Raw genomic sequence first — 27,317 nt, 5'->3', positions numbered from 1 at the left:
ATATTAAAATACTTTGTGTTTTTGACAAAATACTTAAAGCCACAGTACTATCTATTGTAAAAATATAAAAAGACCTCAATCACTTTTTAGATGACAACAAAGAAACCTAAATACTACACTTATTATCATCGTGTGTTTTTTCTTAGTTATTTCTGAACGGAAAAGACTTTATATGGAACTTTAAATATTTATCAGATCACAGCTCCCTCCTGTGTAACTTGTCATTACTACAGAAAACTAAGTTGGATAGTGATTACTTAAATTCTTCTAAGGTATCTATTTTATTCTTTGAAGATTTACCCTATTGTGGGACCCTTGAGGAATATTCATTTTTTATATCATCACATCTACAATCAAACTGTGTTTGTATGTGTTAAAAATAAACTAATTTATATTCTATAATCTTAAACTTGGGCTGTTTTATTCTTTTATCTCATCTTTACTCAGGCCACTTAGAAGTACATGAGACTATTTTGTATTTGATATATTTCACTAAATTAATGTTAAATTTTGCAAGGATGGGGTTCTATATCTATTACTTTTACTCTTGTACTTCTTGTCAGTGATACTTCAGGGTTTGGAATTTTTTATTGTCATATAAATGAAGTGCCAGGACAGATAATAGTACTTACAGTAAGACTGCACTAAAACCATATTTACAGGAATATTAGGTGTGCTCAATGACACAATGATTTTGACACCCATAATCAAAATCTTGGGGTTTTACCTGAGAAAAAAACATGTCTACCCTGCTATTTATTATATAGGGAAGGTGTGTGAGGACATAGGAAGAAATAGGTAAGCAAGCCCAGGTTTAGACAGTACAAACAAACTCGGTGCTGGTGGTGAAACTGCCATTGAGCCCGCCAGTAATGGTGATCCTGAGCACAGACATTGATGAGCCGGCGGAGGTGGCTCTGCACGCAACAACGCTAGTGCGGGACAAAGTAGCATCAGTGGTTAAGGTGGGCATGAAGATCTTCACGGTTTTTCTATCCCCGTTTATAGCGTCATTATGGCCAACACTGACACCCTGCATTCCTCCCTCCCTTGAGAATTCAGCCTAGTCACGGAAGCGCTACTGTTTGCTATTTCAAGAAGGAATTTATTTGAAAACAAAAAAAGGGGTGGGTGACGCGTGCCGGGAGCCGGCTGGGGCGCTGAGAGGAGAGAAGGGCTCGGTTGTCGTGTCGTGTCGTGCAGCAGGGCGCTTTGTCGAGCTGCCGCCCTGTCCCTGTCCCCCCGGCGCCCCCTCCTGCCGGTGTCAGTGACAGTGACCGTAGCAGCGGGCGCTGAGGTAACGGCCGCGCCTCACCGCTGAGGGCTTGAGGCGGCGCTTAGGCAGCCAGCGCGAACGCCCGAAGGCGGCGCACGAAGCAGGCGCTGCCGGCCAACCCCTCCCGGCCGTTGGGCGGCCGGGGCCTGATTTCGAACGGGAGGCGGCCAATGGGAGGCGAGGCCGGGGCAGGCGCTGGGTTTGAGCTCGGCGGCGGGAGGGGTGGCGGCAGTGGCGGCGGCGGCGGCGGGGGCATGGCGCCGCGCGGGGCCTGAGGGCGGCGGCATGGCGGCGCGGCGGCGCGGCGTGCAGCGCCTGGCCGTGCTGCAAGAGCTCCGCGCCTCCTACGGCATCAAGGTGAAGGGCGGCAGCTGCCCGCCGGCCGCCAAGACGGACGGAGCGACGCCCGGGGAGGTAGGGGGGTGGCAGCGCGGCGGCGGTGGTCTGAGGGAGGTGCGTCCCGATCCCCCGCCGCCATTTCGGGGCGGCCGTCCCCAAGGGGGGGGGCGAGGGCACTCTTGTCGCCGTGCTGGAGGCTGGCGGCCCCGCGTGCTTCAGGGCCGCTGGTGTGCGTAGGTTTCCCTGCTAGAACCTACTTTATAAAGCATGGAAGTAACCCCTATCAGAGTCTTACCGAGACCCCTGTGCAACGGATACAGCCCAGAACTGAGTGTGCCCAGCACGGGCTTTCTGTAAAACTGCTTCCATTGCTGTGAAGATGTTACAAAATGCTGCGGCAACCCTTGGTCACTATAAGCTGAAGATGTTGCAAAAACACATGCTCGGGTTGGGTCACTCAGAAAAGGAGGGAGCGAGAGTAAAGTTAGAATGGATATCCTCCCCCTTGTCAAAATCAACAATATGTTTGTAGAGTTTAGTTTTATAACTGGAGAAGGTTATAAGGACTGAATAGGTACGTATGTGCATCATAATAAAAGATGTCCATAAATCTCTCTGTAGTATTTAAATATTACACAAGGAAGGAAATTAAATTACAAACGAGCAAGGTAGGAAAAAGTAGAGAATAGCATCTGTTTTGCTTGGGGAATTCTGTTCCTATTGTAAAGGAACAGGCTTTGTTTCAGTTCAGTTCTTGAAATAAACCATGACTTCTGATCTGTCAGCCAAAACCCAGTAAAGTGAGTGGTATCAGTTATGAATTTTAAATATTGAATTGCAAGCTGCTGGAATTCTCTATTACATCATCTCGTAAATACAGAAAAACATTATATATTGGAGTTAAGTTTCTCTTTGTACTCTAGGGTAGCAATCTGGAATACAATGACAGAAGCATGTGTTACTTCATTTCCCTTATCTATCATGTGATGTTTGTTTTCTGTAGGACAGATAGGCCAAAGGTGGCCTCACGGATTGGTTAGTTACTGATTAACTGTTGTCTGAATGTGGTCAGCACTTTGAATTTTAGGCAGAAACGACTGAGAATTTGTATTCATCTCTGATAACAAAAACACTATGTGGATTCATCAGTCCCTTTTGAGTTGGGGTTGAGGCTGGCTCGTGTATGCTGTAAATTTAAATAGAAAAGAGGTAGGGTAAAAAAATAACTTGTATTTTTAAATCAAATTGTAAGCTTCTATAACTGAAACACCTATGCAGTCACCTGAGGTAAACATTTAAAAGAAAACAAAAAAAAAGGGGGGGGCAAAAAACATTGTAGGTGAGCATCAGTAATAATGACTGAAGACATTGTGTGTTTTCTAATGCTGTGATGTCATCTTGTGAGGTGAAACTATTGTAAAACTGAATGCAGAAGTTCGGGAGAGTTCTCTAGATGGTTGTGTTGAGATCAGTCCTTCCTGAAACATCAGTTTTGAGTGCTTCAGATGATGAGAAAAATTACTTTTTTTAAGGTTGTGTTTCAAAGTTGTGTTGGTTTGGTTTTACTTATTTATACTTCTTAAAGAAAAATGGGATTTTGTCAATTTGAAAAGGTGTGATTCCAGAAGAGCCTGTGGATAAATACCCTTACCAATTTTGTGGCCTTATGGCAAAATTGACTCCTTCTGAAATAAAATATGCAAAACATACCGCAGAAAGCTTTCTATTATTTCACAGAAATCTAGTTTGTTACCTGTAACTAGAATCACCATAGGCTCATGTATTTAGAGATGAGAATTTTTCCTGGCAATATCTCTTATTTGAAAGGCTTTCTTTTTGTCTAAACTACTTTTCTGTTTGTACTCTGTGGTATAAGTGCATTTCTGTAATAAGTAGTTGGTAATTCTGTCAACCTTTGAATAACACTGAGTTTTATCTTATAGGGTAAGATCTTTGGAGTATCTTTTCATGCGTTACCACAATCACTTGTGCCAGAATATGGGTATTTCCCAGGTAAATTAACACTGTATATGAAGAGAGCAAAGAAGTATAAATCTAAATAATAGTGTACTCATGGGGGAGGGTGGGGGTATCATTTTTTTTTTCCCAGATCTGGTAAATAATAGGGAAATACAATAGTTTCAGTTGGGGAGGAATGAAGTAGAGATTAGATGGGGGAATTCGGAGCCACAGCTATCACTTCTTTATATTTGTTGTCACTGGGGAAAACAATCCTATGTATTAAGTTTTATCTATTTATCATAAAGCAGTTTTTCTGGGAAAAATATGTTCTGAAGGTCAGAAGTATGTTGCTCTTCTTTCCTTAGCTTTCTAGTTGATGCCTGTGAGTATCTGGAAGAACATATTCATACTGAAGGACTCTTCAGAAAATCTGGATCTCTTGTTCGTATAAAAGCCTTAAAGGTATTCTCTAAAGTTTTTTTTTTTTTTTTTTAATTATCTGTGTTTCCCTTGATCATCTGTACATTCTAGTTTTGTATGCTTTTCAGTCATATTTGAGTTTTAACATTGGAAGTAGACTGGTAACATTATCTGCTTTAGAAATGAGAGGGTATCCAGTCCAGCAACTGGCAAACTTGACTTTTTTTTTTTCTCCTGGGAAATTGTTCAGCTTTCCAGATTGGGGGGGGGGGGGGGGGGGGGGGGGGGGGGGTGGGGGGGGGGGGTGGGTTGGGGGGGGTGGGGGGGGAGGGGGGGGGGGGGGGGGGGGGGGACGGACGGACAGGACGGACTTGTGACTGAACAAACCTGTTAGCAGGTATACATATTGGACACTGAGGGATTTGTTTAACAGTGTTCTCCCAGAAGGTTATGTACAGGGAGAACCAGTAAATAAATGCAAGTTATCAGATAACATCATCTGTGTCTTTTTGTAGATAGCCTTGTCATGCTTTACCTAATAACACTAAAAGTAAAAATGGGGAAGATCGGACAGTCTTTTCTGATGCAGGTTAGAGAATAATGCATAAAGTTAGAAATCTGACAGTACGTTGAAGGCTTCATGTTTCTTCTGACCAATTTCAGAGTAAACTGGATCAAGGTGAAAACTGCCTGTCAGCTGCACTACCGTGTGATGTTGCAGGGCTTCTTAAGCAGTTCTTCAGAGAGCTGCCAGAACCCATCCTTCCACCTCATCTGCAAGAAGGCCTTTTCAAAGCTCAGCAGCTAGGAAATGAGAAGAAAACTGCAACTATGTTGCTTTCGTGTTTAATGACAGACAGAACAATTGAAGCTTTGCGGTTCTTTTTCAGATTTTTGAGAAATGTGTCCCTAAGGTCAGTGTAATGTAAAGCGGATGATTGTAAACAACTTGAAGCTGGTTAACTTTCTTTTTCAAGCAACTGCTGTAACTTTCTGTGACTTTAAAATTTTCTTACATTGTCATTTACTAGAACTTGGGCATGGTCTTCATAAGTCCAAAGTGTTTTCTTATGAAGCTTCTTATGCTGGAGACTATTGTGGTCTTCCATGGCTGTATTTCTTTCTACTTTGGAAAGCAAAAGGGGTAACTTATGAAACTAACATAATTTGATACCCATCAGTTTTTGGGAGCGCAAGGTATATATAACATCTTGAATTCAGTAACAGTCATACAGGTACTGAGCCTAGGGTACATAAGTATACACATTAATTTTGGTATGTGAGTACCCAAGTGAATGACTACAATTTTTTTCAACTGTGTTTGTGTAATTTGGTTGTTCTCTCTGTGCTGCTTATGTCCTGATAATATGCATTAAGAAATACTTTTTTTTTCTTGTTAAGATCCAATGAAAACAGAATGGATAGCAGCAATTTGGCAGTGATTTTTGCTCCCAACCTCTTGCACACAAATGAAAGTGAAAAGATGTCAACCACCACAGAAAAAAAAATTCGCTTGCAGGCTGCTGTTGTGCAGACATTTATTGATCATGCAGAAGAAATCGGTAAGTGATAAACGTTTATCAGAATGTCGTCTTATACGTACTTGTATACGGTTTTTCTTTACAGCTTTTTAAATAATATTAAAAAATATTTCTTAACCAATTCAGGACAGGTACCAGAATTCATCTTGGAAAAGATTCCTGCAATGTTAGGTGTTGATGCCTTTCAGTCTACTCCCTCATTGAGGGGCCATGAAGACAGTGAAAATGAATCTCCCAGTGAATGTAAGAGGAGGAAGCACCGAAGTGTTGGGGGTAGGTATGTCGTGTGAAAGCTTCAGCAACTGAAACAGTTTTTTGCAACTTTATGTATGCTGACCCTGAACAGATTAGACTTCTAGAAGCACAATATTCCTGTGTAAGCTAGAAATTGTCAAAGAATCAGATATAATATGCTGATATATCTTCCTTCAAGGGCTAGTAGTATGACAGCACTGTTGCAACTGTGTATCTCGTGTATGGGATGAAGAAACTTAGGGAAATACACTGCTGAATTTGCATATCTTGCATATATGCAGGTTATGACTCAGTTTTTCTCTCAGTCCACAACATAATTACTTAATTCTAAGTCTAATTACTTAATTCTAATTCTACTTAAACATAATTCTAATTACTTGCCAGCCATTGTTTTTCATGTGTGCGATACATTATTACTGAGTTCTGAAATACTTAATAAAGGATACCAAGCCTTTATAACATAAATCAAATTAGTTTCAGTGAGATTTAAACCAACCCAGTAGGGGTTGGTTTAGTTTTAATCTTTTATTTTCGGGCAATGCAGATGTAATATAACAGATTTATACACACTTTTCGCATTTCTAAAAGCTCCAGGCTTAATTGTTTCTAAACCTAGATGGATGAGAAGATGGTGTTTTGGTTGTGTTTTTTTTTTATGGTTGAATAAGGCAAGGACTGTATGAATTTCATTGAGATCTGTATTTTTTTTTAAAACGTGTAATGCTTATTACCTTGAAACTAAGAAGCTATTTGTCATTAGAATGTCTGCTAATATTAAAATACTAGGAATACGTTCTTGTTAAGCAGCAGAAAAGCACTAAAGCTACCCACTTGTAGAAACTCAGTGTGAGTTCTTATTCAATATTTTGCGCTCTATCATGAATCTGTGCTTTTATTTGTAGTGTAGCTATTCAATAGGTTGTTTGAGCTAATATGGACAATTGCCCCAATATGGCTAACTGAACGGTTTCTGTTCTGTTAGACTTGGTTCTAACTATAAGACTGATCTTTTATGTATTGCTGTAAAAATATGAATATATATTTAGCTCATATACTTGGAATATTAAACCTGACAGCAGTTGACACTAACAATTTACTACCGTATATGTTTAGCCAAGGCAAGCTTTTGTGTAATGTACCTTTTCATTTCTTTGAAGAAGGGAGATTATCCAGAGTTGCGAAGTGATAAATGTTTGTGAATGTTCAAATTTTCAGAAACAGCAGCTAGAATTTGTAAATTCTGTGGAGTATATCCTGGTAGGAGGCAGCTTCTACTCTTTCTCCAGATGTAATAGAACACAGCGTTACTACACTTCTTCTTCTTTCAAAGATGAGTTTTGAAAAACTGCCTGACGCTTACTGGACACTACAAAAGAACTACTTCAGCCTTGTAGTTTGCTGAGCTTTGCAATGAACATACGGAAATACAATTGTAGGATGCAGTAGCACTTAATAAAAATGCTTCTGGTTTACTCTCTTAAAAGCAGGAAAACCAGTAAGAGTTCATGCATATGTTCTACTGGGATTCATTTCTCAGAAGAAGAAAGAAAATAATTGTTAAGAGAAAAGTCGTAAGTTATTTCTTTGCAAGATGAAAATTTCATACTTGTGTTTGGGCCTCTGCCCAAAGCGCTTTTCAAGTACAGGAGGACTGCCCAGTAAAGTCTGTGAGAAAGTCTTCAATGGATACTTTCTAGGTGTGCCTACAAGAAATCAAGAAGGCATCTCTTTATATTGACCAGTAGAATTTACTACCAAAAAAATTGCTACCTTTGCATGATTTTTTTTTAAAAAGGGAAAAAAAGAATTTTAAGCTATTGTGAAAGCAACAAAAACTATATGCTGTTCAGAAGGTCTAGGCTTTAGGTTTCTGTACATAAAACAGCCATTTAAAGTGATTTGTTTTATATCTCTCTGAAAGAATACAAGTTAAATTTCAGTTGAAACTAGAGCAAGTCAAATTTCATATTTGAATTTGATTTGCTTGGTGTGTCTTACGTTTCAGATATTGTTAGTGGAGCATTGAATAAATTTAAATCTAACAGAACACCCTCCACTACCCCTCAGCAAGACAGAAGCGGTAGGTATCGGTATATTTGTACTAAATAAAGCGCATGCAGTATCTTCTGGATTTGTAGACTATATTTTACAATGAAGCTCTAGAGCTTTAATTGAAGATAAGCAATTATGTTTAAATTGTGTAAAACTTGGAATATAGTTGCATTTTATTGAGGATACTGCATTTAGTTTAGTTCTTGGAGCAGCTATAATCACTGCAGCAGTGCGCTGTGGTGTTCTAGCATTAGAATTTGCGCTTTTTATCTAATGCACATTAAGGCTTCAGTGCAGTAGTGCAACACTATCTTGAGAATGAATTTTCACTTTTACTTTCAAACTTACAGAAAAATGACTATACTTAACTTCTTTTTTCTAATACCTATATTTTATTACTATGTGGTTTTGGATTTTCCTTTCTGGTACTCTAGCTTGCGTGGAAAAAAAGGTGTGGGGGGGGGCGGGCAAAAAAAAAGCCTCCAACAACAAATGGCTATACTGGCTGCTTTTGCCTGTTCAAAATGCATGCACTTTGGCTAAGTTTTACAACCTCTTTTGGGGGTAAAAAGAAAATAAAACTGTAGTTAGTAAACTGTCACCCTTTAAGCTGTTGTTGAAAACTTTGGTTTTCTTAATTTCAGTCCTTTCATCAGTGACTCCTGTGGTTCTTACTCCAAGTACCAAGCGTAAACTTCCGGCTGATTGCTCTCAGGGCTTGTCCAGCAAGAAGAGGCGATCTTTTAAGCATAATTTTGCTTTTGAGTTATTACCAAGTAGCATTTTTAACAGCAGCTTGACACCAGCATCAGGTATAGTGCCTTCATTTTTTTCTGTGCTGCTTGAAGTTTTTATTTTTCTGTAGCATGCATTTAATTGCAACCCAACTTCTATGGCTGCTACAAGCACCAGCCTCACTTAAATAAAAGCAGAAGTTGAAATAATTTCAAGTCAGTATTGCAGAAAATAAGCAAAATATCTACTCTATTAAGACTCTTCTTCAGTGTATTATCTCTAAGTCCTTATCTGAAAACTTCGTGGTTATTTTAATATCATGTATTTTGTTTCTGTAGTTCACTTTGAAGCAAGCCCTTCTGTTTCTCTTGAGTCATCTCAAACCTCATTATCTCCTTCAACCGGTGGTGAAAATCATTTGTCTAGTACAGGGAACAGAAGAAGTAAAAGACTTGCGAACAAAAAGTTATACAGGTAATTTGCCTTAACTCAGAAGCAAAAAGCAAATCGATCTAGAACCCTTTTGTAATAAAGTGTAAAATTTTGTTTGGTCTTCAAAATTATACTTGTGTGTTTAAAACATCAGAGATTTTTATAGTATTCTCAAAATCACTATACGTGGCAAAATGTGACTCAAAATAAGATCTGGTGTAATGGCCTCAGAAGAACCTTCCTGTGCCTATTAAAAAAGCTTGGCATGAAGGTAGTAGAAGAATTCAGACCAGAGGGAATAAAATAAGCATAAGGAAGTTTTCATTCCCCTCCTTCTGTCTTCCCAGGGCTGAATCGGGAAAAACAGGTTGTTTTTCTCCAAAGATTAGCCGAAAGGAGATGGTTCGTAGGTCATTACGCTTGAAGTTTGGTTTGGGGAAAAGCAACAGAGATGTAAGTATGCTGCTTTTGTTACAGTGCAAATTTTAATGTTATAAAGTTTGGGGCACTGCTTTTCACTAGCTGGAAGGACTTATTTGCTAATGGTGGGACCACAGCACAAATGGACCTGCTATCAAGTACAAGAAGCTGTAGGTTAATTTCCAAAGCAGTAACTGATTGTCATTGGTTTGGGTTCCTCTGTGATGGCGCAAGAGGCTGACGGGGCGCAGCTGGGAAAGCTGACCGAATTCACCAAAACAATATTCCAGGTCGTACAATGTCATGCTCAGTGATACAACTGAGGGGAAATATTTTCAAAGTAGCCAATAGTTGCGGACTGGCTGAACAGTGATGGTGATGGTGAACAACTGTTTTTGTATCGCTAGTGAGTTGTGTGGGTTTTTTTCTGTTTTTGTGGCAGATTTTATTTGTTGACTGGGTGGTGGACATCGTTTTTGTGGCATTATATTTGTTTTTTCCTTGCTTCTTCCCTTCTGGTTCTCTCCCAACCTTTTTGAGGCAGAGCAAGCTTACCTGACAGGTTGAGTGAAACCACCACAGTTCTGATCAGTAGTTCTCACAGTTCTTGAACCTCTTGTTTTACAGAGGCTGTGCATACAATCACTGTATTCAGAGTGTGGTTAAGCCTGCCTTGCTGTAGGCAGGCTGTTCCCTACTTAGGTCTACAGAGAGCTGAGGAAAGATTAAGTATGACCAGGAAAAAGCTGCTATGGCTATGATTTGCACAGCCTTTTTCTAGTGGCTCCTCTGTGAATGAGATTCCAAACTTACAGGTTTGTATAAGGCTCTAACTAACACTTTTTTTTTTTGTTTAAGAATATTGTATCAGGATGTGCAGTTGGTAATAGATCTGAAAATATTGGAAGGCGTCTCGCAAGTCAACAAGGTTTGGAAAGCAGAGATGAATGTGCAAAAAGAGATGTACTCTTCAGTCCATACATCAGTGAAAAAGTCTGTAGGAAAGGTAAATACCTCACAGAACGTATTACATTGGAAAAACCCTTATAAAGCAAAAGTAACGTTATGCAGGGAGGTATAAAAACAGTTGGTGTGTTTCTAGCTAGTAAGGTAAAAGCTCACTGAATGTTAGTGTCTCCTGGGGAAAAAATGGTTTAGGACAAGTTTATTGTGTTTTTAATATATGTTAGTCTTCTGCTAGTTAAGCATGTTGAGATGTGACTTTAGTTCTTCGTATTATGACCTTTTTTTCCACACCTGAAACTTCAGGTTATAGTGGTACCTTTAAATTCAGTGCTGCTTTGGTAGCATTTTTTTTTACTTTTAAGCAAGAATTTTGCCTATACTGGTCCTTTTAAATTGTAAGACCTTATTCATAAACACCTGTGATGTTTATTTTTAAGGTTCAAAGAATGTGAGCAAGTCAGAAGAAAACTTGTTAACTCCAAAATGCCATGATAAAGTAGTTTACAGAATGTCGTGGAATAGTCCTACTGTTACAGATTCTCAGGAGATCAGCAGCAATGAGGGAATTTTGCCAGGACACGCTGAAACAGGAAACAGTTCTTCAGAATCTGCTTTCATATTTGGAAAACCACCAGTTGTTCCAGATGAACACAGACCCACAGCTGTAGACAAACAAGACAACAGGTTAAAACTCTGTGAAGAGGAAAGTAATTTGACTGCTGAAACATTACTAAAAGTTAAACAAGCCTTCTCTGAATCTGGAAGTAATCTTCACAGTCTGATAGCTGATACAAAGTCGTCTTTCTCAAATGTACCAGGTGAAACATTAGGTGAAACTCTGTGTCTCACGGGGCTCAGTCCAGAGACAGAATTGGCAGCTGAACTTTCAGGAAGTCTAGCAACGGCAGACTCCAGAGAGCTGTTCCACCAACAGAATCGATCTTATGCTATTGATAAACAACAATCAAACAAAGATGCAAGTAAAATTTTGGAGAAAAGAAGCTTCAAAACTTCTATTGAGATTGAACTTCAGGTCCAAAAACCGGACGTAAAAAATGTAATAGAACAACTTCCTGTGCCACAAGTACAGGCCAGGGAAGATGAATCGACTGTTCAGAACCATCCTGCAAAAGATGGCATAAACAAATTAGATTCCTTTGGAAGAAAAGAGGAAGTAGAGTTAACACATTCACAAACAGCTGAAAACTGTATATTAAAATGCTGTAATCTAGAAGAAAATACTGCTAAACTTTCTGGGTCAGGACAGCTTCCTGCTTTGCAGTTGCCTAGATCAGGAAATGAAGTAGGCAACCAAGACTCGCAAGCTGAAAACTCTGATAAAACTTCAACTAAAACATCGTCTGTTTCTGACCACGGAAAGGTTTCTGACCACATACAATGGTTCAACAAGCTTTCCTTAAATGATCCAAGTTCTGCAAGCAAAACTAAACCACCTCTTAAATTCCAGCGTACTCCTGTTCGACAGTCTGTAAGAAGAATAAATTCCTTATTGGAGGCTAACAGAAGATCTGTAAGCTCTCAGATGGTTAGAGGTAATGATGTTGGTTCACCACTTGTTAAATCTTTGAGCTGTGATTCTGCACTCTCCTTCTGTGCAGAAAAGCCCTCTAAGAATTCCACAGCTTTTTCACTCAGGAGTGAAAGTACATGTGACCAAGCTTCTACATCTCATAGTCAGCTTGACTTAACATCCAAATCATGTCGTAGATGTCTAAATCCATCAGATAAGCCTGATGTTTCTGTAAGAACTACTGGAATCTACGAACAGAAAGTGACTGTTCTTCCATCAAAGTCTGTTCTAGAAGATCTAACCAATCATGAAACCCTGAAATCTAGTTTAAAAGCTAATGCAGATGTAAGTATTCCGGGTTTTGCTCCAGAAAAAACTACTGTTGCAAGAAGTGCTCCAGGAAAAGAAAAAATTCGTTATAGAGGCTCTCCAAAGAATCCGATATCTAAAGCGAAACTGCTACCAACTGCAAAACCAGTAGACTTATAAGTTTTAATATGATTGCTAAATGGGCTTATCATAACTTGGTTAACCTTTGGAAAAACTAAATTTTTGTTTTCTGATTTACAAGTTATAGACTTGTACAAATAACTATTTTGGTACAAATAACAATTTTGGTTTTATGTTGAGTTTTTTTTTAGTTAGGCTTTTTTGTAACTGCTAGTTCACCCAAATGGATTTGATTTTTTTTAAGCCTGTTTTACAAATGTTTGCATTAAAGCTCACACTTGATTACCTCAGCTTCTAAAAGCATGCTGCGTGTCCCAAAACAACTTCTGCAGCGTTTAGACATAATACCAGTTCACAAAAAAAATCTCAGACATTTAAACTGAACAGCTGTGAAGAAAAGACTTGATGATGAATCTTGGTACATTTGTTTATAGTTTCAAGTGTATTGTAGCGCTACTCTGATATTTAAGTTGGACCTTACACCAGCTGTACTTCTTCTGAGACATTTTTAATTTCTATTGGAGTGAAGTGGGAGCACAGTTTCTTTGTTAAGTAAATGAACCATATTTTGATGTGTACAAATACTGAAAATATGCTGTTTATTCAAGCAATGAAAGTCTTAATATTTCATCAGGTGATATGTTCTGCAATACGTACTATGTATCTTCAGTTGTGAGCAGTGAAATGTTTTAGTACAAAAAGATAGTCTTAACTTATTTTTAGAGCTGTATGATAGTGTGAACTAGATGGTGCAGAAGCAGAGTTTAGATGCTGATTATGTTGCAAGGGAGATGAATGTAAGAAGCCATAGTCTGTTAAAAGTTGATTTGCACAAGCAAATGTTTACATCTTTTGGAATGAAAACTGTTTGTCATCGGTTGTAAAATTATTTAAGAGTAAACACTTAAACTGTTAGCTTTCTGTACGTGCAAATTCTTTATTGGCAAAATACAAGAGCTGAAAGCACTGGATACTTTTGGTTTTAATAAAACCAAGGTTTATGTCCCTTCTCTGAGCCCATTCTTCTATAGCGACTTACAAATATAACTTATGTTGTCATACAGACCGTGGGATTCAATGAGTAAATCTGAAAGTGCTCAAGTCAAATGACTTCTGGCTCTCCTGGTTGTTCACTGGGAGATAAATATTGGTGATTCTCATTACCAGCGAAAGGCATGATATAAAATAACCTAGCAAGAGTAGGCTTTTAAACTGATGTGTTGATGAAAGGACTCTCTCATTGCTTTCTGTCCACCCACCACCACCACCATCGCCCAAATGAGTTGCCTTACTGTTGCTACAGTGTTGTTGCAATCTAACATTGGGAAAACAGGAGGAAGTAAACAGCCACTACAGGGTCCTAACAAGATTGTTTGGTGTTACTGCTAAGTATCAAATGGGTGAGTTTCATGAAGTTAAGAGCCCATGTAACAGTTCACCATCATCTAAGGAGGAAGCTCCTTCTCCCTGCTCTCAGATATGTGCTCCTACTCTCTAGTTGGCAGCGACATCAGACTGAACGTAGTAGACTGAATATGGCTATCAGAGCACCACCTTTTTTATCATTTCAGCTGAGAAGTCCTAGGAAAGTAGCTGCAAACTGTCACAGCTAGTGAAAGGGAGAAGAAGTACGCGGTGAAAACAGGACAGAAGGAGGTAGAAGTAATGACATGAGGAATGAAATGAGTTCTGACCACTTCCGTAACAGTAAGCTGCCATGCCATTTGGTGTTTGAAAGAGTGAGGCTTTTCTGTCAATTAGTATTCAAAATATTCGGTACTCGTGTGGCTTTGACTTCGTTGTGGATGGAGCATCCCTTATTTGGAGTGGAGCTTTGGTGATCAGGTATCCACAGTTGGAATTATTCTGCATGCTGTCATCATGCAAGGAGCGTAAAATACACTTTGGGTTTGTGAATATATGTTGCTGCCTTTAATCATTGCCTTCTCTGTTAAATGTCGTTATGGTCTTAAATACTGAAAGACATTTTTCTTGTGTAATGCCAAGGTACAACAGATCTCTGCAGAAGTCTGCACATTTGCAACTGATCAGTATCTTGACATTTCTTATAACTTGTACTTCAGAAGCCTTAGGTTTCTAGATTTAATGACCTGAGATATTGGGGTATTAAAATCCAAATTCCCAGTTGTTTTCTTCCATTGGTACTTCAGGCTGTTATAGAGCTGGGGGTGCTGGGAGTGTGAGTATTGCTAACTTGGTAGCAATTAAAGGACTTCACTAACTAATGGTTTTGAGACCCTAAGCAAGCCAGAAAGTAGACTCACTTCTAGAAGGCTAGACTAAGGCAACTATGAGGCTTTAACATAAGTGAGGCGTTACCTGGAAGAAAAAAAAAAAAAAAAGAAAGCTGCAAACTGGTTTTGGTCTTCCATGCAAGCTGGCCTTCAATTAGTAGACTTAAAAGTACAGGGGAGAGAGATTTTGGTGGGGGGCTGATACCATCCTTTAAACACCAGGGAAGGTTGTCACCTTGATGCTGTCACCTTGATGCTATCACCTATCACTTGAAAGTGATAAGCTTTGTTCTTAGACATTTTACAGAACTGTTTAGACATACATGATCATTTTTTGTCAACGTGTTTTGAAGAAAGGGGTTAGAAATACTAGATGCCCGATAGAAATCCCTGCTGCTTAATCCTGCAAGTTACTGAAATGTAAAAATGTGCTAAGGCCAAGCAAAGGCGAGCCGTCTGCAGCCGAAGGTAGCTCCTGCATCTGCTGTGTTCTCGAAGGTTTTCTGTAGATAACACTCCTCCCGAAATGGAGCCTGTCAAATTCACATCACCAGCAGCTATTACTTAAAATAGCCTTCAGAAATGATTGTTTTGCTGAGTGCTATTAAATGACAGACCTCGCTTAGCAAGATCCTTTTATTGTCTTGTTGTTGTTGTCGTTAACCTCCGCTGGAGATGGTGTTTGCAATGTGCTTAACCTGGAGCCCTGTGCCCGGAGCACTTTGCTGTGCTGTTGCCTTGCGGGTCCGTGGTGCTGCCAGCCCGGCGTTGAGCTGCGGATCCTTTTATCCAGGGAAGGGAAACCTCAGCGGGAAGCCGGGCACAGCGCCGGCGATAAGCCGTTCCGCATCCCTCCAGCACAGTCAATCCACCAGCAGCTTCCAGCTTATTTTTAGCCGGTACTGGAGATCTTACGTACGGCATCCCCATCCGAGCTTTGTGATATTTTTCGTGCCCCCACCCAGCGCCAGGTGCCGGGCGAGGCGGGCGGGGGCCGGGGCTGCGCACGGAGGATGCGCGGCCGCGGAGCCGCGCCGGGATCGGGAGGGAGGTGAGTGCGTCTCGGCTCGGCTCGGCTCGGCTCGGCTCGATTCTGCACGGCTGGCGGCCTGCGGGCAGCAGCCGTCCCTGCCCGGGCTGGACAAAGGTGGGGGGCCGTGAGCGGGACCCCCCGGCGGCGGCCCGAGCCCGGAGGTGCGGAGCGCTGCGCCGGAGCCGCGCACAGGCGCGAAGCGGAATAGTCCCGGCGTGGCTTTTTTTTTCGGCCATTTTTGCCTCAAAGTCATTTTAAGGTGCCTTGTGCTGGCTGCAGGGAGGAGGAGGAGAAGGATGGGGGGCTCCGTGTGCCAAGGGATGGGGAGATGCGCCTCTTAACCGCGCTGGGAGAGGAGCGCTCAGAACAAAACGCTCTGATTGCACTTCAGCCCGAGACAACAGCACGATTTTTGCGGTGGTGGTGGTGCTGATTTTGTTGTTGTTGTTTGGGTTTTGTGCCTCACTAAGCTACCCACTGCAGCCGGCTGGTGAAAGGTATTTGAGGGAGACAAATGAAACCTCTTTGCTCCAGGTGATGCGACTGAGACATGGAGCTCCTTGTCCTGAGGCAGAGAGAGAAGCAGGGTGCAGGTTGTTCGGCTGTCCCTAGCGCTTCGTTTAGGGGCAGTGCGAGGAGACACGGCTCCCATCTGGAGAAGGCTTTGTGCCGAGCCCAGCGCTCTGCACAGGAGCATAACAAGCGTACGGGGGCGGGGAGGGGGATGCTCGCTACACGAAGCCGCGGATCCATCTTGTCTGCAGTGGCTGGGTAACGAACGGTACAGGGAAATGCGAATTAGGAAACTGATTTTGGCAATACACTGTTTACTTTTAGAAGGGAAGACCTTCTCCCCTCTATTTCCCTCTGGCCCCCACAGATTTTCAGCAGCCCTGTAGGCTGTGGTAGTGAGCTGTGATGTGTGATGGTGGGATCAGAAGAGGTGTTTCCAGCACACATGCTGGACTTTTTTTCCATTACCATTTATAATCAGTTTTTTTCCTCTTTCACAGGCTACAAGTGGCTACCAGAATGACACCGGCCATGCTTTGTAACGTGGTGTTCCTGCTGGCATTTGGATGGGCTTCAGCTTTCAACCACAGCCCCAGGACCCCGGACAGGGTTTCTGAAGCAGACATTCAGAGGCTCCTCCACGGGGTCATGGAGCAGCTGGGCATCGCCAGACCCCGTGTAGAATATCCAGCACACCAGGCTATGAACCTAGTTGGTCCACAGAGCATTGAAGGTAGCAAATTTCTGCTTTGAGTCATGGTGATTTATTGATTTACTTTTGTATCCTTTGATAATAATTATTGTCTTGCATATGTGTATATGCAGAATATCCTGAACTTAAAATCACAGGCTTCTTCACCCTGTTGTTGTCCAACCGTCATCAATCTTTTACCTTCCTTAAAGTGATGGCTTTGTCAGAAGAAATAGTGTTGGTTTTTTTGTTTGTTTGTTTGTTTTTTACCTACAGGTAGAAGAAAAAAAAAATGTTGTCTTGATAGTATCTGGCCTCTAGTACCTCAAAACAATGATTTACAAAACACTCCCCCAGTATTGTGTATAAATATATCCCATATATATATTTAACATAAAATAAATGTGAACTGTAGAACCCAAATCTCACAGATTTTTGGAAACATTTGCGGACTGGAAGAGAGCCACCATTTGCGGTGTCATACAAGATAAAGGGAGAAACCTCGTGGGGGTGGATGAGTTCCTACGTTCCCCAGAAGTCTGTTCTGCCCTGGGGAAAGGACCAGTGATGTGGTGCACAGGGCTGTGGGTGGTGTGGAGCCCCAAACTCCAGCTGCAGGAGTGAAAAAGACACAGTTTCTCTTCTCCTTGTATCCAGCAGTAGCACCTCAAGACTGTGCTGCTCTGATGAATACAAAGGACTCAGGTTCATTTTTTTGGCCAGTATTTCTGGTCTCAGTGGAAGTAAAGTTTCCTTGGAATCAGCCTTTTATAACTATGCAAACCATCTGAAATATCTGGCTCAAATGTTAGGGTATTAGGATAATGTTGCAAAATGCATTGCTATTTGTATTGTAATAAACTGGCCTTTATTTGGGGATTACAGCAAAAGGTTGAAGGTATGCGACTCGGAATATTATGGTTAATATGCAGGCACCAAAACAGAGCAGAAAACCTCAACCCTTCTTTGTCTCGCCATTAAGCCAGTTTGACATAGCATAGAAAATTGCTTGAAAGTTCACAGCAAGTCTGTGTCCCTTGTTTTCCTCACATTCAGATCTCAAGACTGTCCTAGCCAAAGAGATAAAACTGCCCTAATGAAGACGAAGAAGAGGACTAAAACTGAATATGCACCCCCACCAGATAATTGCAGACCTAAGTTTATATATTTTCTAAAGAAACTTTCATCATCATCTGCTTTTCTGCAAACATATGTGAGAGAGAGAGAGAGTAGGCTTAGAGGGTAAAATTTGGTCCATGCCCTTTCCTCCTTTATCAGTGTTTGTATGTAGAGAAACTGGGGCAGACTGGTAGTTTTGGTAATTTTCTGGTAATTTTACTCTGCGTCGTCCTCTTTTCCCCAGACTTTTTTTGCAGACTGGTAGTTTTGGTAATTTTCTGGTAATTTTACTCTGCATCATCCTCTTTTCCACAGACTTTTTTTTAACCCTAGAAGTATAAGAAATAGCAAATCTCTGACCCCTGAGGTTTTGTGTGTATATGTGTGTGTGTATACATATGTTGTTATTTTTTGAAAAGCAGATGAATTGTGTTTGAGCGTGTTATGAAAAGTAAATATAGACCTAAGATAAATATTTCTTCTCAGCTGTTTGCCATTACTCTTTAATTACAGTGTTAGCAAAAACAGATTAAGACTCTCTTAAGTATTAAAACTTTTCTGGTACTTGTGAAACTATAATAATATTAGTCACCCACACGATCTTCCACAAAAAGCAGGTTGTACAACCCTTTTTTTTTTCATTTTTCTTCCTTTTTTTTTTAAATAAAAATACTCCTTTTCTGTATATATAACAAGTAAAACTGAAAGGCAACCAATCCAATTTGTTTATCATATTTAACATTCTACTTTTGATGAGATGAAAAAGACTTTCAAAAAAAGATTCAATTGTAGATGTTTAACAGCCTATTGAGAAATCTTTGCAAAAGCAGAGATGAATGATAGCAATCTGTATAGAAACAGACGTAAATCCAGCCTTCATGTTAAACATTTCATAAACTCTTCTGTGGTAAGCTTTTCAGATAGTAATCTCTTGCTCTTTGTTTGTTTTTTTTTGTGGTGATATGTGTCTATTTATATACAGTTATATAGACATCTGATGAAATAGTTGATTAGAAACTTCAGCTTAAGAAAAAAAAGAAACACTTTTGAATGTTTTGAAAGTGTTGGTTCCAGTTAACGTGATCTTATGGCATTATACATAACATTTTCTTATCCTGCCTTTTTTAAAAGTGCATAGAGCTCACTAAATTTTCACTGTTTCTTTTTAAATGTAGACCATACATGACAGGATAGCTAATCCAGCAAAGCCAGCATTTCATTCCCTACCAGTGATTTTAAATATTACATTACGAAACACTTTGGAATTAACAGCGCTCTATTTTATCCTCTTTGTATATTTATTTTTGTGTAATTGCAGCAAAAATTACATGGTGGGTTTGACTTTCCATTAGGTGTCTACTTTGGAAACAGAACTGCTAAAAGGGCATGGTAAGACACATTCAAAATAGCCTAGTTTTGCAAGAGATGTGTAATACTTCCACATACGGTATCTGTCTGAAAAACTGCTGTTGTGGCTGCTTTCCCCACTGTCTGCCCACTAATCTGTTATTGCCAGGAGACTGACATTCCTGACCTCTGAGCTGCTCCCTTCAGCCAGTGTTTTCTAACCAAAACAAAGTAGGAAATGGATTAAAGTAAGGGCCTTGTCCCTTGGTGAGGAGTGAGGACAGGAGGGCTCCCATGGGCCATTGCCCCATTACAGGCAGAGGAAGTGTAGTGATTGGTACAGTAATAATATTGTGACCTTCCTTTCTGAACTGGCATCTTTGGATTGACGTGGGGGTTTTGTTTTGTTTTTGTTTATTTGTTTGGTTGTTTTTTTGGTTTTTTTTTTTTTTTTTTTTTTTTTTTTTTGAGGTCATATACAAATATGAGGCAAAATTCCATCACATGATTTAGAAGCAGAATTTCCTCAGAGAAAGACACTCTGGTCTCCGTTCTGCTGAACAGAACTTGCAGGACTTTGTGGAGTAAGGTTTCTGACAGTGCTGAGCTCTTAGGGCTCACTTGTGCATCAGATGCTTCTTGGTCAACATACGAGGACTTGAACTGAGAAGCAGCAGCACAAGAAGCAGTAGCATGGGGTATGATGTTTAAGCCAAAAAGCCTGAGCACAGGTGTTGGCTGACATGTTGTAAGTGGATTGGCAGAGAGAGAACTTGCAATTAATATTCCCAGTGGTACATGCATAAACAGTAAACAATTTATACTTGAGCTACAGAAAAAATAACTGCACATGTTTTTAGATTACATCAGCTCATATTCTTAGGGATTCGTATGTGGGCTTTCCCCAATGTAGTTACACAATTATCACTGGCCAATAATTGTGTATGCAAGTTCTTTTAAAAATCTACAAGATATTAGAACAGAAAAGTAAGAGGGAAGGAAGGGCAGAAAGATAAGGGCAGAAAGATAAGGGCAGAAGTACTACAAACTCAAAAACAAAGGTAAATGGGAGTTTTCTCTTCAGATCGAGCGGGGAGGCTGGAACTGGAATATATCACAGCAAAACAGGAGTTTTGTGCTAAACGTCATCAGTACCAAAGTGGTAATTCATCAACTACTCTCATGAGGTGCTCTCTTTGTTGGGAATTTTTGCCCAAAAGTTGGGAAGAGTAGAAATGCATATGAAACTCATTATCTGTCAGAAATTCTGAGCTGCCAGGAGTGTTGATGTCTGTCCATTTTTCACTCCGTAGTTTGCAGAGACCAACGTGGACAGTTAAAGCATGCTTCATCCCATGCCAGCGTCATCACCACCAACCCACGGATGATTCTGGAATGCAAGTGTTTCTCATCTCAATCATGTCTTGCACCTCAGAATAATAATTAAAAATAAGAAAGTCACAGTTTAACAATTTAATAAATTTATTATGTTCCTACAGAAAATTGTTTGGAGCATGTTTTTCCTAACAAAATGTTTTGTCAGGTATTGCCCCACCAACTGTAGTGTAGACCTGCAGCTGTGTTGATAAGTGTGGCTGCCATCAGCTTCAACAAAGCCAGGATTACAAAAGATTTTCAAAAGGCCAAGGTTTCACCAATTACATGTATACTTTTGCAAATGAGGTGCTGTCAGGGAAAAATAAGTTGCGTAGCTTTGGAATTTGGAAAAATATTTAAGCTGCCATAATGTAGACAAGTTTATGCTAGCTGTCTTATTATAATGAAATGTTTGCAATCTTCTGAGTGATTATCATAATAACCTTTTCCAACTGAATAAGATCTTAATTTTATACATAAAAATACTATTGCTGTTAGTTCATAAACAGATTTCCTAATTATGCCCATTTTCCAACTGCGTTATCTACATTTTTTCCACTGTTAATCATCATATTTTGACTTTAAAACACTAAAAAACAGGTCAAATATGTTTCAAGGAACTATATGTGGTCTTTCCTTTCCTCCCTACCTCTCCCCCCAGAATAAAGGTTAGGGCTTACTTGGCAGTAGTCAGTAAAGTCACAAGCTTGCTATGTACCAAAGGCAACTAGAAGATGCACGTTTCAGAAAATACATTTATCAGCACGCTCTCTTTCTTGAGTGACCAGATCATTTTCTTCTTGATGGACAAAAAAAAAAAAAAAAAAAAACAGACAACCAAACAAAAAACCACCAAACACGTACAGCTCCTTATTTAAAAGATTTTGCCTTTTATGTTGAAATCTGGAAATAGCGGAGTCTACTTTTTTCTCCTTCCTTTGTGTCTGTCGATTTACCTGTTATCGCAGGTGAATCTGCTAAAATAGGAGTAGAGTCTAGCAGATGCCTGACATCAATTTCTTGGCAGATTAAAATCGCCATCCACTCCAGTGTGCCTATCACCGAAGGAGAGTGAAGGTCCTGAGGACGATGGGAGCGAGCGGTGGCTTTCCCCTCCCAGGGGCCGTACTGGCCGCCAAGGCGACATCAGTCCTCATTTTCTGCTGGAGCTCTCTGAGCTGAGTGGAAGCAGTTTGCAGGATTCACAAAAATGTGAATTAGAAAAAAGATACATTGGAGTGACTTAACAGTGCTGCAGAGAGGAAGAAAAAATACATAAAAGCAAAATATGATTTTTTTTTTAATGAGTGTCTGTGTTTCTGCAGTTTCTGTTTTGGTTTATTACTAAGATACCGCATGAGCACCACTATAATATATTTAGGTTTCCTACTGAGAATAACAAAAAATGCATCTATGCTAACAGAGCACAAAAGAATAAAATATATGCCTTCAGCTTCAAAAACAGTTGTTTTTTTATGCCTGTCAGAGAGTTCAAAAAGTAAGAGACTACGTGATTTTTTTCTTTCTTTCCTTGCATATTTATAAATTTAGCCAGTATTTAGTGTTTTTGAAGGGCAGAAGGGATGGAGAGGTGTGTGGTTCCAGTGCCCGGATCAGCGACATCTCCCGCAGACACTGGGGGGCACCAGTAGCCCAGCGCGGGCAGTTCAGAGCGCTGCGGGATGGTAAAAGAGACGTCTTTTACTTTCGCAAATATTGTCTGCTTACATTTTCGTTTCCTCCTGTACAGTTCAACATGACAGAAAGCTTCTCAGTTGATTTTTTGTTGTTGGCTTTGGCTTGGTTTGGCTGTTTTGTTTTTATTTCTTAAAAACCCTCCAAACAAAATTATAGTTGTCAGAGGTGCTGGCATGACAGCTGAGAGGCTAAAGGTTTCAGTCTGCAGAAGAGTCCTAATGCTGTCAACCTCAATGAAAACACTCAATAATGTCTCTTTAATCCTGATCTTTTGTAGGAATAAAAAAATACAGTGTCTCTTTGGGAACGAGCAAGGCTTTTTACCCTCCTGCAGAGACTTCTTATAGCTGCTGAGGAAAGGCTGGGTTTCATTTAGTTATTTAGAAAGGAAATATATACTTGTTTCTCGTTTTAGAAAAAAAAAAAAAAAAAAAAAAAAAAGGTAGTTAGTGTTTGCCTGGTTGAGATGTTAAAACTCAAGGAGCCTGGAAAATTATATTAATACCTTTGCTAAGAACTAGTAATGACTTATCGGCACAGACTCCATACAAATATGCCTTGCATAAAATGTACGTCATGAAAAATCATGCAGAATATTCACGCATGTTAATGATGTCTATTTTGTTCACATTTTCCTAAAAAGATGGTCAGTACCGGATTGCCTTGCTGTCTGCCCTGTAACACACCTACAAGGCTGCTACTTGCTTCCCACAAAGACAGTTCAATCCCCTTGCTGCTTGCGAATGAACCTGGTGAAACTAAGACAGAATGACTGACTCTTGCACTCATTTGCTGTTGGGCTACTGTGTGCTATGCCTGTGCCCCGGCACATTTGCATATCCTTGGGTGACTGGAAGCAATATCCACTGACAGAGGCAGGGGAACAGAACATCTGAGGGTCAGCAAGCGTGGCGGTGGTGTGGCAGCATCCCCTCTGGTCTCGTTTACATCCCCTGTGCCAGCATCTGGGGGTAGCAGCGCAGGAGTCGCTGGGCTGGCACCATGCCGCTGGGCTGGGGCAGACCTCCCACAGCCAATTTTGCTGCTTCGGGGCCACTTTGTAGTGTCAATTTAGCACACAGAGACCACACAATGGTCTGGGATTTGGATTATTGTATCTGTTCTATAGAGAAAGTCCTGCTGCAGTTAAAACATACAGTTACATTCACAGTGGGACTGCTTTTGCTGAAGCACACATGACTTTAATCAAACACTGTGTTATGGGCCTGACATTTAACAAAGAAAATCAAACCCCAACATCACTCCACTAGTCTGTAGTCTCTGCTTTCAGGGTTGGTTTTGGTTTGGTTTTCAAATTAATGAAAAAGCCTAATATATTATTTCAAAATTTAATATGGGCATCTTGGATTTGCAACATAAACTGAAAATGGTAAAGCTGTACTTTTTAATATATAAATATGGTAGACATCTGGATTTGTATAGATCTTATTAAAAATACTTAACATTGTCTTTGCATTTTACTCCAGAATTATAATGTCAGATACAGCCAGAAACAGAGTATCAGGAGGTGGTGCATGTCCTAAGAGAAGCAATTTAAGATGGTAATTCCTGCATTTAAAAGCTAGGAGCCAAATTACAGTGGTGCTTTATAGCGGGTTTTCTTCATCTGAAATTGCACATAAAATAGTTTATACCTATATATCCATAAACAGAAGAATAATGAGATTTGAACCTTTTCTTGAAATTATATGCGTACGCAGTCGTCTACTCGTGGTGACAGGAGGGGGTGCAGGTGTCACTGTTGTACAGAACCAAGAAGACAAAGTAACCCCAACTCCTGAAACTTCCCACTAACTTTGTGACCAGCTTCTGTGCAATACAGACCTCTGCTGCTATTCACAAAGCCATCTCTGAAAGTTGCTACCAAAGGAGAAATCAGTTTGAGATGGAGCCCTTTTGGGGAAGAAAGGTGGCAAGTCTGCAGGAATTAGAAGTAGATTCTCATGTACCTAAAGGTAATTAATCAATTAGAATGGGATTAAGCAAATGTTTATATCCAAAATTGTATTTTTGTGCACGTTAATAGAGGGAAATTAACTGAAAAGGGAGGCAAGAAATATGAGGAGGAGGTGGAATATGTTAGTCTCTGTATTGTCTGGTGCTTTACAGTACTACTGTTTTCTAGTGTTGGCAGATGGTATGCAGAAATTTAATAAAAAATTGTAAAATTTTATCTAGCAATGAAATATGCTCCAGAAGTATTTAAAAATCTGCCAGTGAAGATTGGCCAAATTATGATGAGCGCATGTTTTCTAAGATTTTTTCCCTGCTTGTCTTTCACATGCATAAAATAAGTCCTTGGGCGCAATTATTAGGATTTATACCTTTTTGCAAATGTTTTCACAATCGTGCATTTTCCCTGATCCCATCTGGATTTTAAATTAACTTGCAGTAAGAAAAGATTCCTTAATTTATTTGGTTCTATGAAAAGATATTTTAAAAGTCTAGACAAAGAGGAGATTCTTGCTTTTCTTGATTGTGGTGTAGTGTGCAGAAGATAGGATCTCTGGCATATTCCAGAGGTTTCCAGAACTATTCTCTTTGTGCTTCCCGTTGCGAATGCTTTCAGCAGTGCCCTCACAGCTGCATTGGGAATGAATGAGAGGAGGAATGTTCTCAGCTGCTGAGCAGGAAGGAGAAAGAAACCAGCTTCTCCCCTTGGGATGCTTGAGTGCATCAGGTTATCCAGCCTGGGTCCCTATCACAGATAGAAGAGCAGTTTGGCCTGGTCTTACCTGACTCTTGTGTCTCCATTGGGTGTCGATGCTTGTACTCAAGTGCAGGAAAACCTGCATCTTGACTCAGGCTGTGCTGGTGGAATTAGAGAAGAGAAAGGCCTCTGTATCTGTGGCTGTGAGGCTGTACAGCTCACCAAAGCAGAGACTTGGGAAACCTGTAACCTCACGCTGCTGCTGTTGACGATATGATCATTTCTGGGAATTAGAAAACCTATGCTGGTTGCACTTGTCAGAGTTCACAGTTGTTAAGCAAAGCTTTGAAATGCTTCTGTTGAAGAACCAGCTGGGACTTTGTGCCATCTGTATGAAAAAATAGAATTGAAGTGGATATGAATGTGAAACAAACATGAAAACTTCATGAAGTTCAGTGGAGCAGAGGATAGAAAACATGGTCCTGTTCTAGGTAAATCAGGTGCTTCTATGCTTCCCATTACAGGATCCAGAGGCACACTTTGCTGTAAGTTGGTAGTGATGGATCTTTTGGACTTCTCACAGACCCAGTGTCAATGCCAGTCAATAAAGTGCTCCACTCTTTAGTTGGCACATCTGCATTTATGGGATGGAAATAGTGTCCCGCACCTCATGAGATAAAGTAGGTCATCTGTTTCCCTCTGTCGTCCGGTTTCATAAAGCCATGTGCTGCACACATGGTCATTAGATTACACCTTATATGCCAGGAACAGGCACATGTTGCTTGCTGGACATGCTTTTCCTTGACCCTGCAGGTGCACAGTAGCTGGAAGTCAATGTGGCAAAGGCTGCTAATTGCCATAGGTTGCACTTTGTAAAAAGGCTGAGCTTATCTACACGGTGAAGTGAGAAAGTTTTCTACTCAGGCTGAAGGGCAAATTAATATAGCCATTACAGGACTGCTGAACGAAAGGAGACATAAGAGATTGCTTTGGTGCTCTGTCAGCAAGTGAGCTGCTAGATATTTTTATTGTGTTTGCAATTTGAATAATGAATAATAATGGCATATAAGCTACTGTTATAAATTCTTTGTGAGAGAAGCATGGGCGTTGTTTGGTCCCAGCCATTTCACAATAAAAGCATTTCACATCTTAAATATCTGTACTGTTTGTAATTAAAATATGGGATAAAACTGAATCATCCACTGAAAACAAGGTCAGTAATTGTGTGATGTGTGTGCTAAAGCTTTACAAAAGATATTGAGAGGAATTTGTCCCTCTGCAGAGAAAGGGAAAATTAATGTTTACAGTTTAAAGAAACTTTATATCATTAAGGGGAGAGGAAGCTGACTGTGAAATCTGGGATGCTTTTGTATGTGCAGTTGTAGTTTTCTTGGGTTTCCCCAGGCATGCTCTTAAATGGCTAAGGAAGCTGGCTAGATTTGCTTTTTTCCGTTCTTGGTTCTCTTGTGCACTTTCTCCTTCCTTGTTCTCTTATTTATCAGCTTCTGTGGAATAAAGAAATGTTATCATTTCTAATTTCTTCTGTTCCACTCATTTCCTGACCTTGATTGATCTCAGCAACAAAGAGTAGGACTCTAAGATGAAACTAGTTGAAAGCGCAGGGGGGGAAATGACATTGAAGCTGTAAAGCTTCTAATGATGTTAGAAAGGGTAAGAAAAATTAAAACACGTTACTTGCTTTTTTTTTTTTTTTTTTTTTTTTTTAAATTCATTAATTTTTGGACAGTTTGAATTAATCAGATTACATTGTGGGGAGTCTTGCAGATAACAAATGAAATGAAAAAGGAGGTTAGTGGCTGATGTCCCATTTTAAGATACAGAAGTATCAGAAAGCATACTGACAAACTTGCCTTTTATTAGGAATTAGACATTACTTTTGAATGCAGCAGTGACACAGCAAAGGTAGATAGGGCAGGATGACTGGTGTCAGAAGTGCAGGATGGTATGGAGAGCTGTCACAATGAAAGGAAAAAGCTGTTCCTGGATCAGAGAGGACACACTGGAAAAGGTGTTGAAGATTTTCACCGGTTATAAGAACTAATAGTCTAGATTAACAAAACATTTTGAAAAGAAGCAAAGATGGTATCGAATCTCTGATTAACATCTATTTAAATTTAATGAATTAACTTACAGCAGAGAAATAATATACCATACAGATCTTGGAGACCAGCCTTGGATGCTGCCTGCTAGAGTTCTTCAGGCAGTTAAGTTTG

At 40.1% G+C, this 27,317-nt stretch overlaps 1 protein-coding gene across 13 annotated transcripts in view; it reads left to right on the top strand.

Annotated features, from left to right (window-relative positions):
• Positions 1-1,502: 1,502 nt before the first annotated feature.
• Positions 1,503-27,317, top strand: part of LOC121071766 (neuroendocrine protein 7B2) — a 43,450-nt gene continuing 17,635 nt past the window's right edge. The window contains exons 1-12 of one of the 13 annotated variants that reach the window (XM_040560451.1): positions 1,503-1,690; positions 3,559-3,628; positions 3,943-4,039; positions 4,661-4,911; positions 5,399-5,559; positions 5,665-5,811; positions 7,799-7,873; positions 8,490-8,657; positions 8,919-9,054; positions 9,360-9,465; positions 10,291-10,438; positions 10,836-13,387. In XM_040560451.1, the coding sequence (XP_040416385.1) occupies positions 4,829-4,911; positions 5,399-5,559; positions 5,665-5,811; positions 7,799-7,873; positions 8,490-8,657; positions 8,919-9,054; positions 9,360-9,465; positions 10,291-10,438; positions 10,836-12,418 (2,607 nt within the window). In that variant the 5' untranslated portion in view covers positions 1,503-1,690; positions 3,559-3,628; positions 3,943-4,039; positions 4,661-4,828 and the 3' untranslated portion in view covers positions 12,419-13,387. The other 12 variants (XM_040560453.1, XM_040560465.1, XM_040560462.1 and 9 more) reach the window with 12 other exon arrangements.

Source organism: Cygnus olor, chromosome 5 (genome assembly GCF_009769625.2).
Source record: "Cygnus olor isolate bCygOlo1 chromosome 5, bCygOlo1.pri.v2, whole genome shotgun sequence".
In the NCBI taxonomy this organism is placed as follows: domain Eukaryota; kingdom Metazoa; phylum Chordata; class Aves; order Anseriformes; family Anatidae; genus Cygnus; species Cygnus olor.
This window is presented reverse-complemented; position numbering and strand designations above follow the sequence as displayed.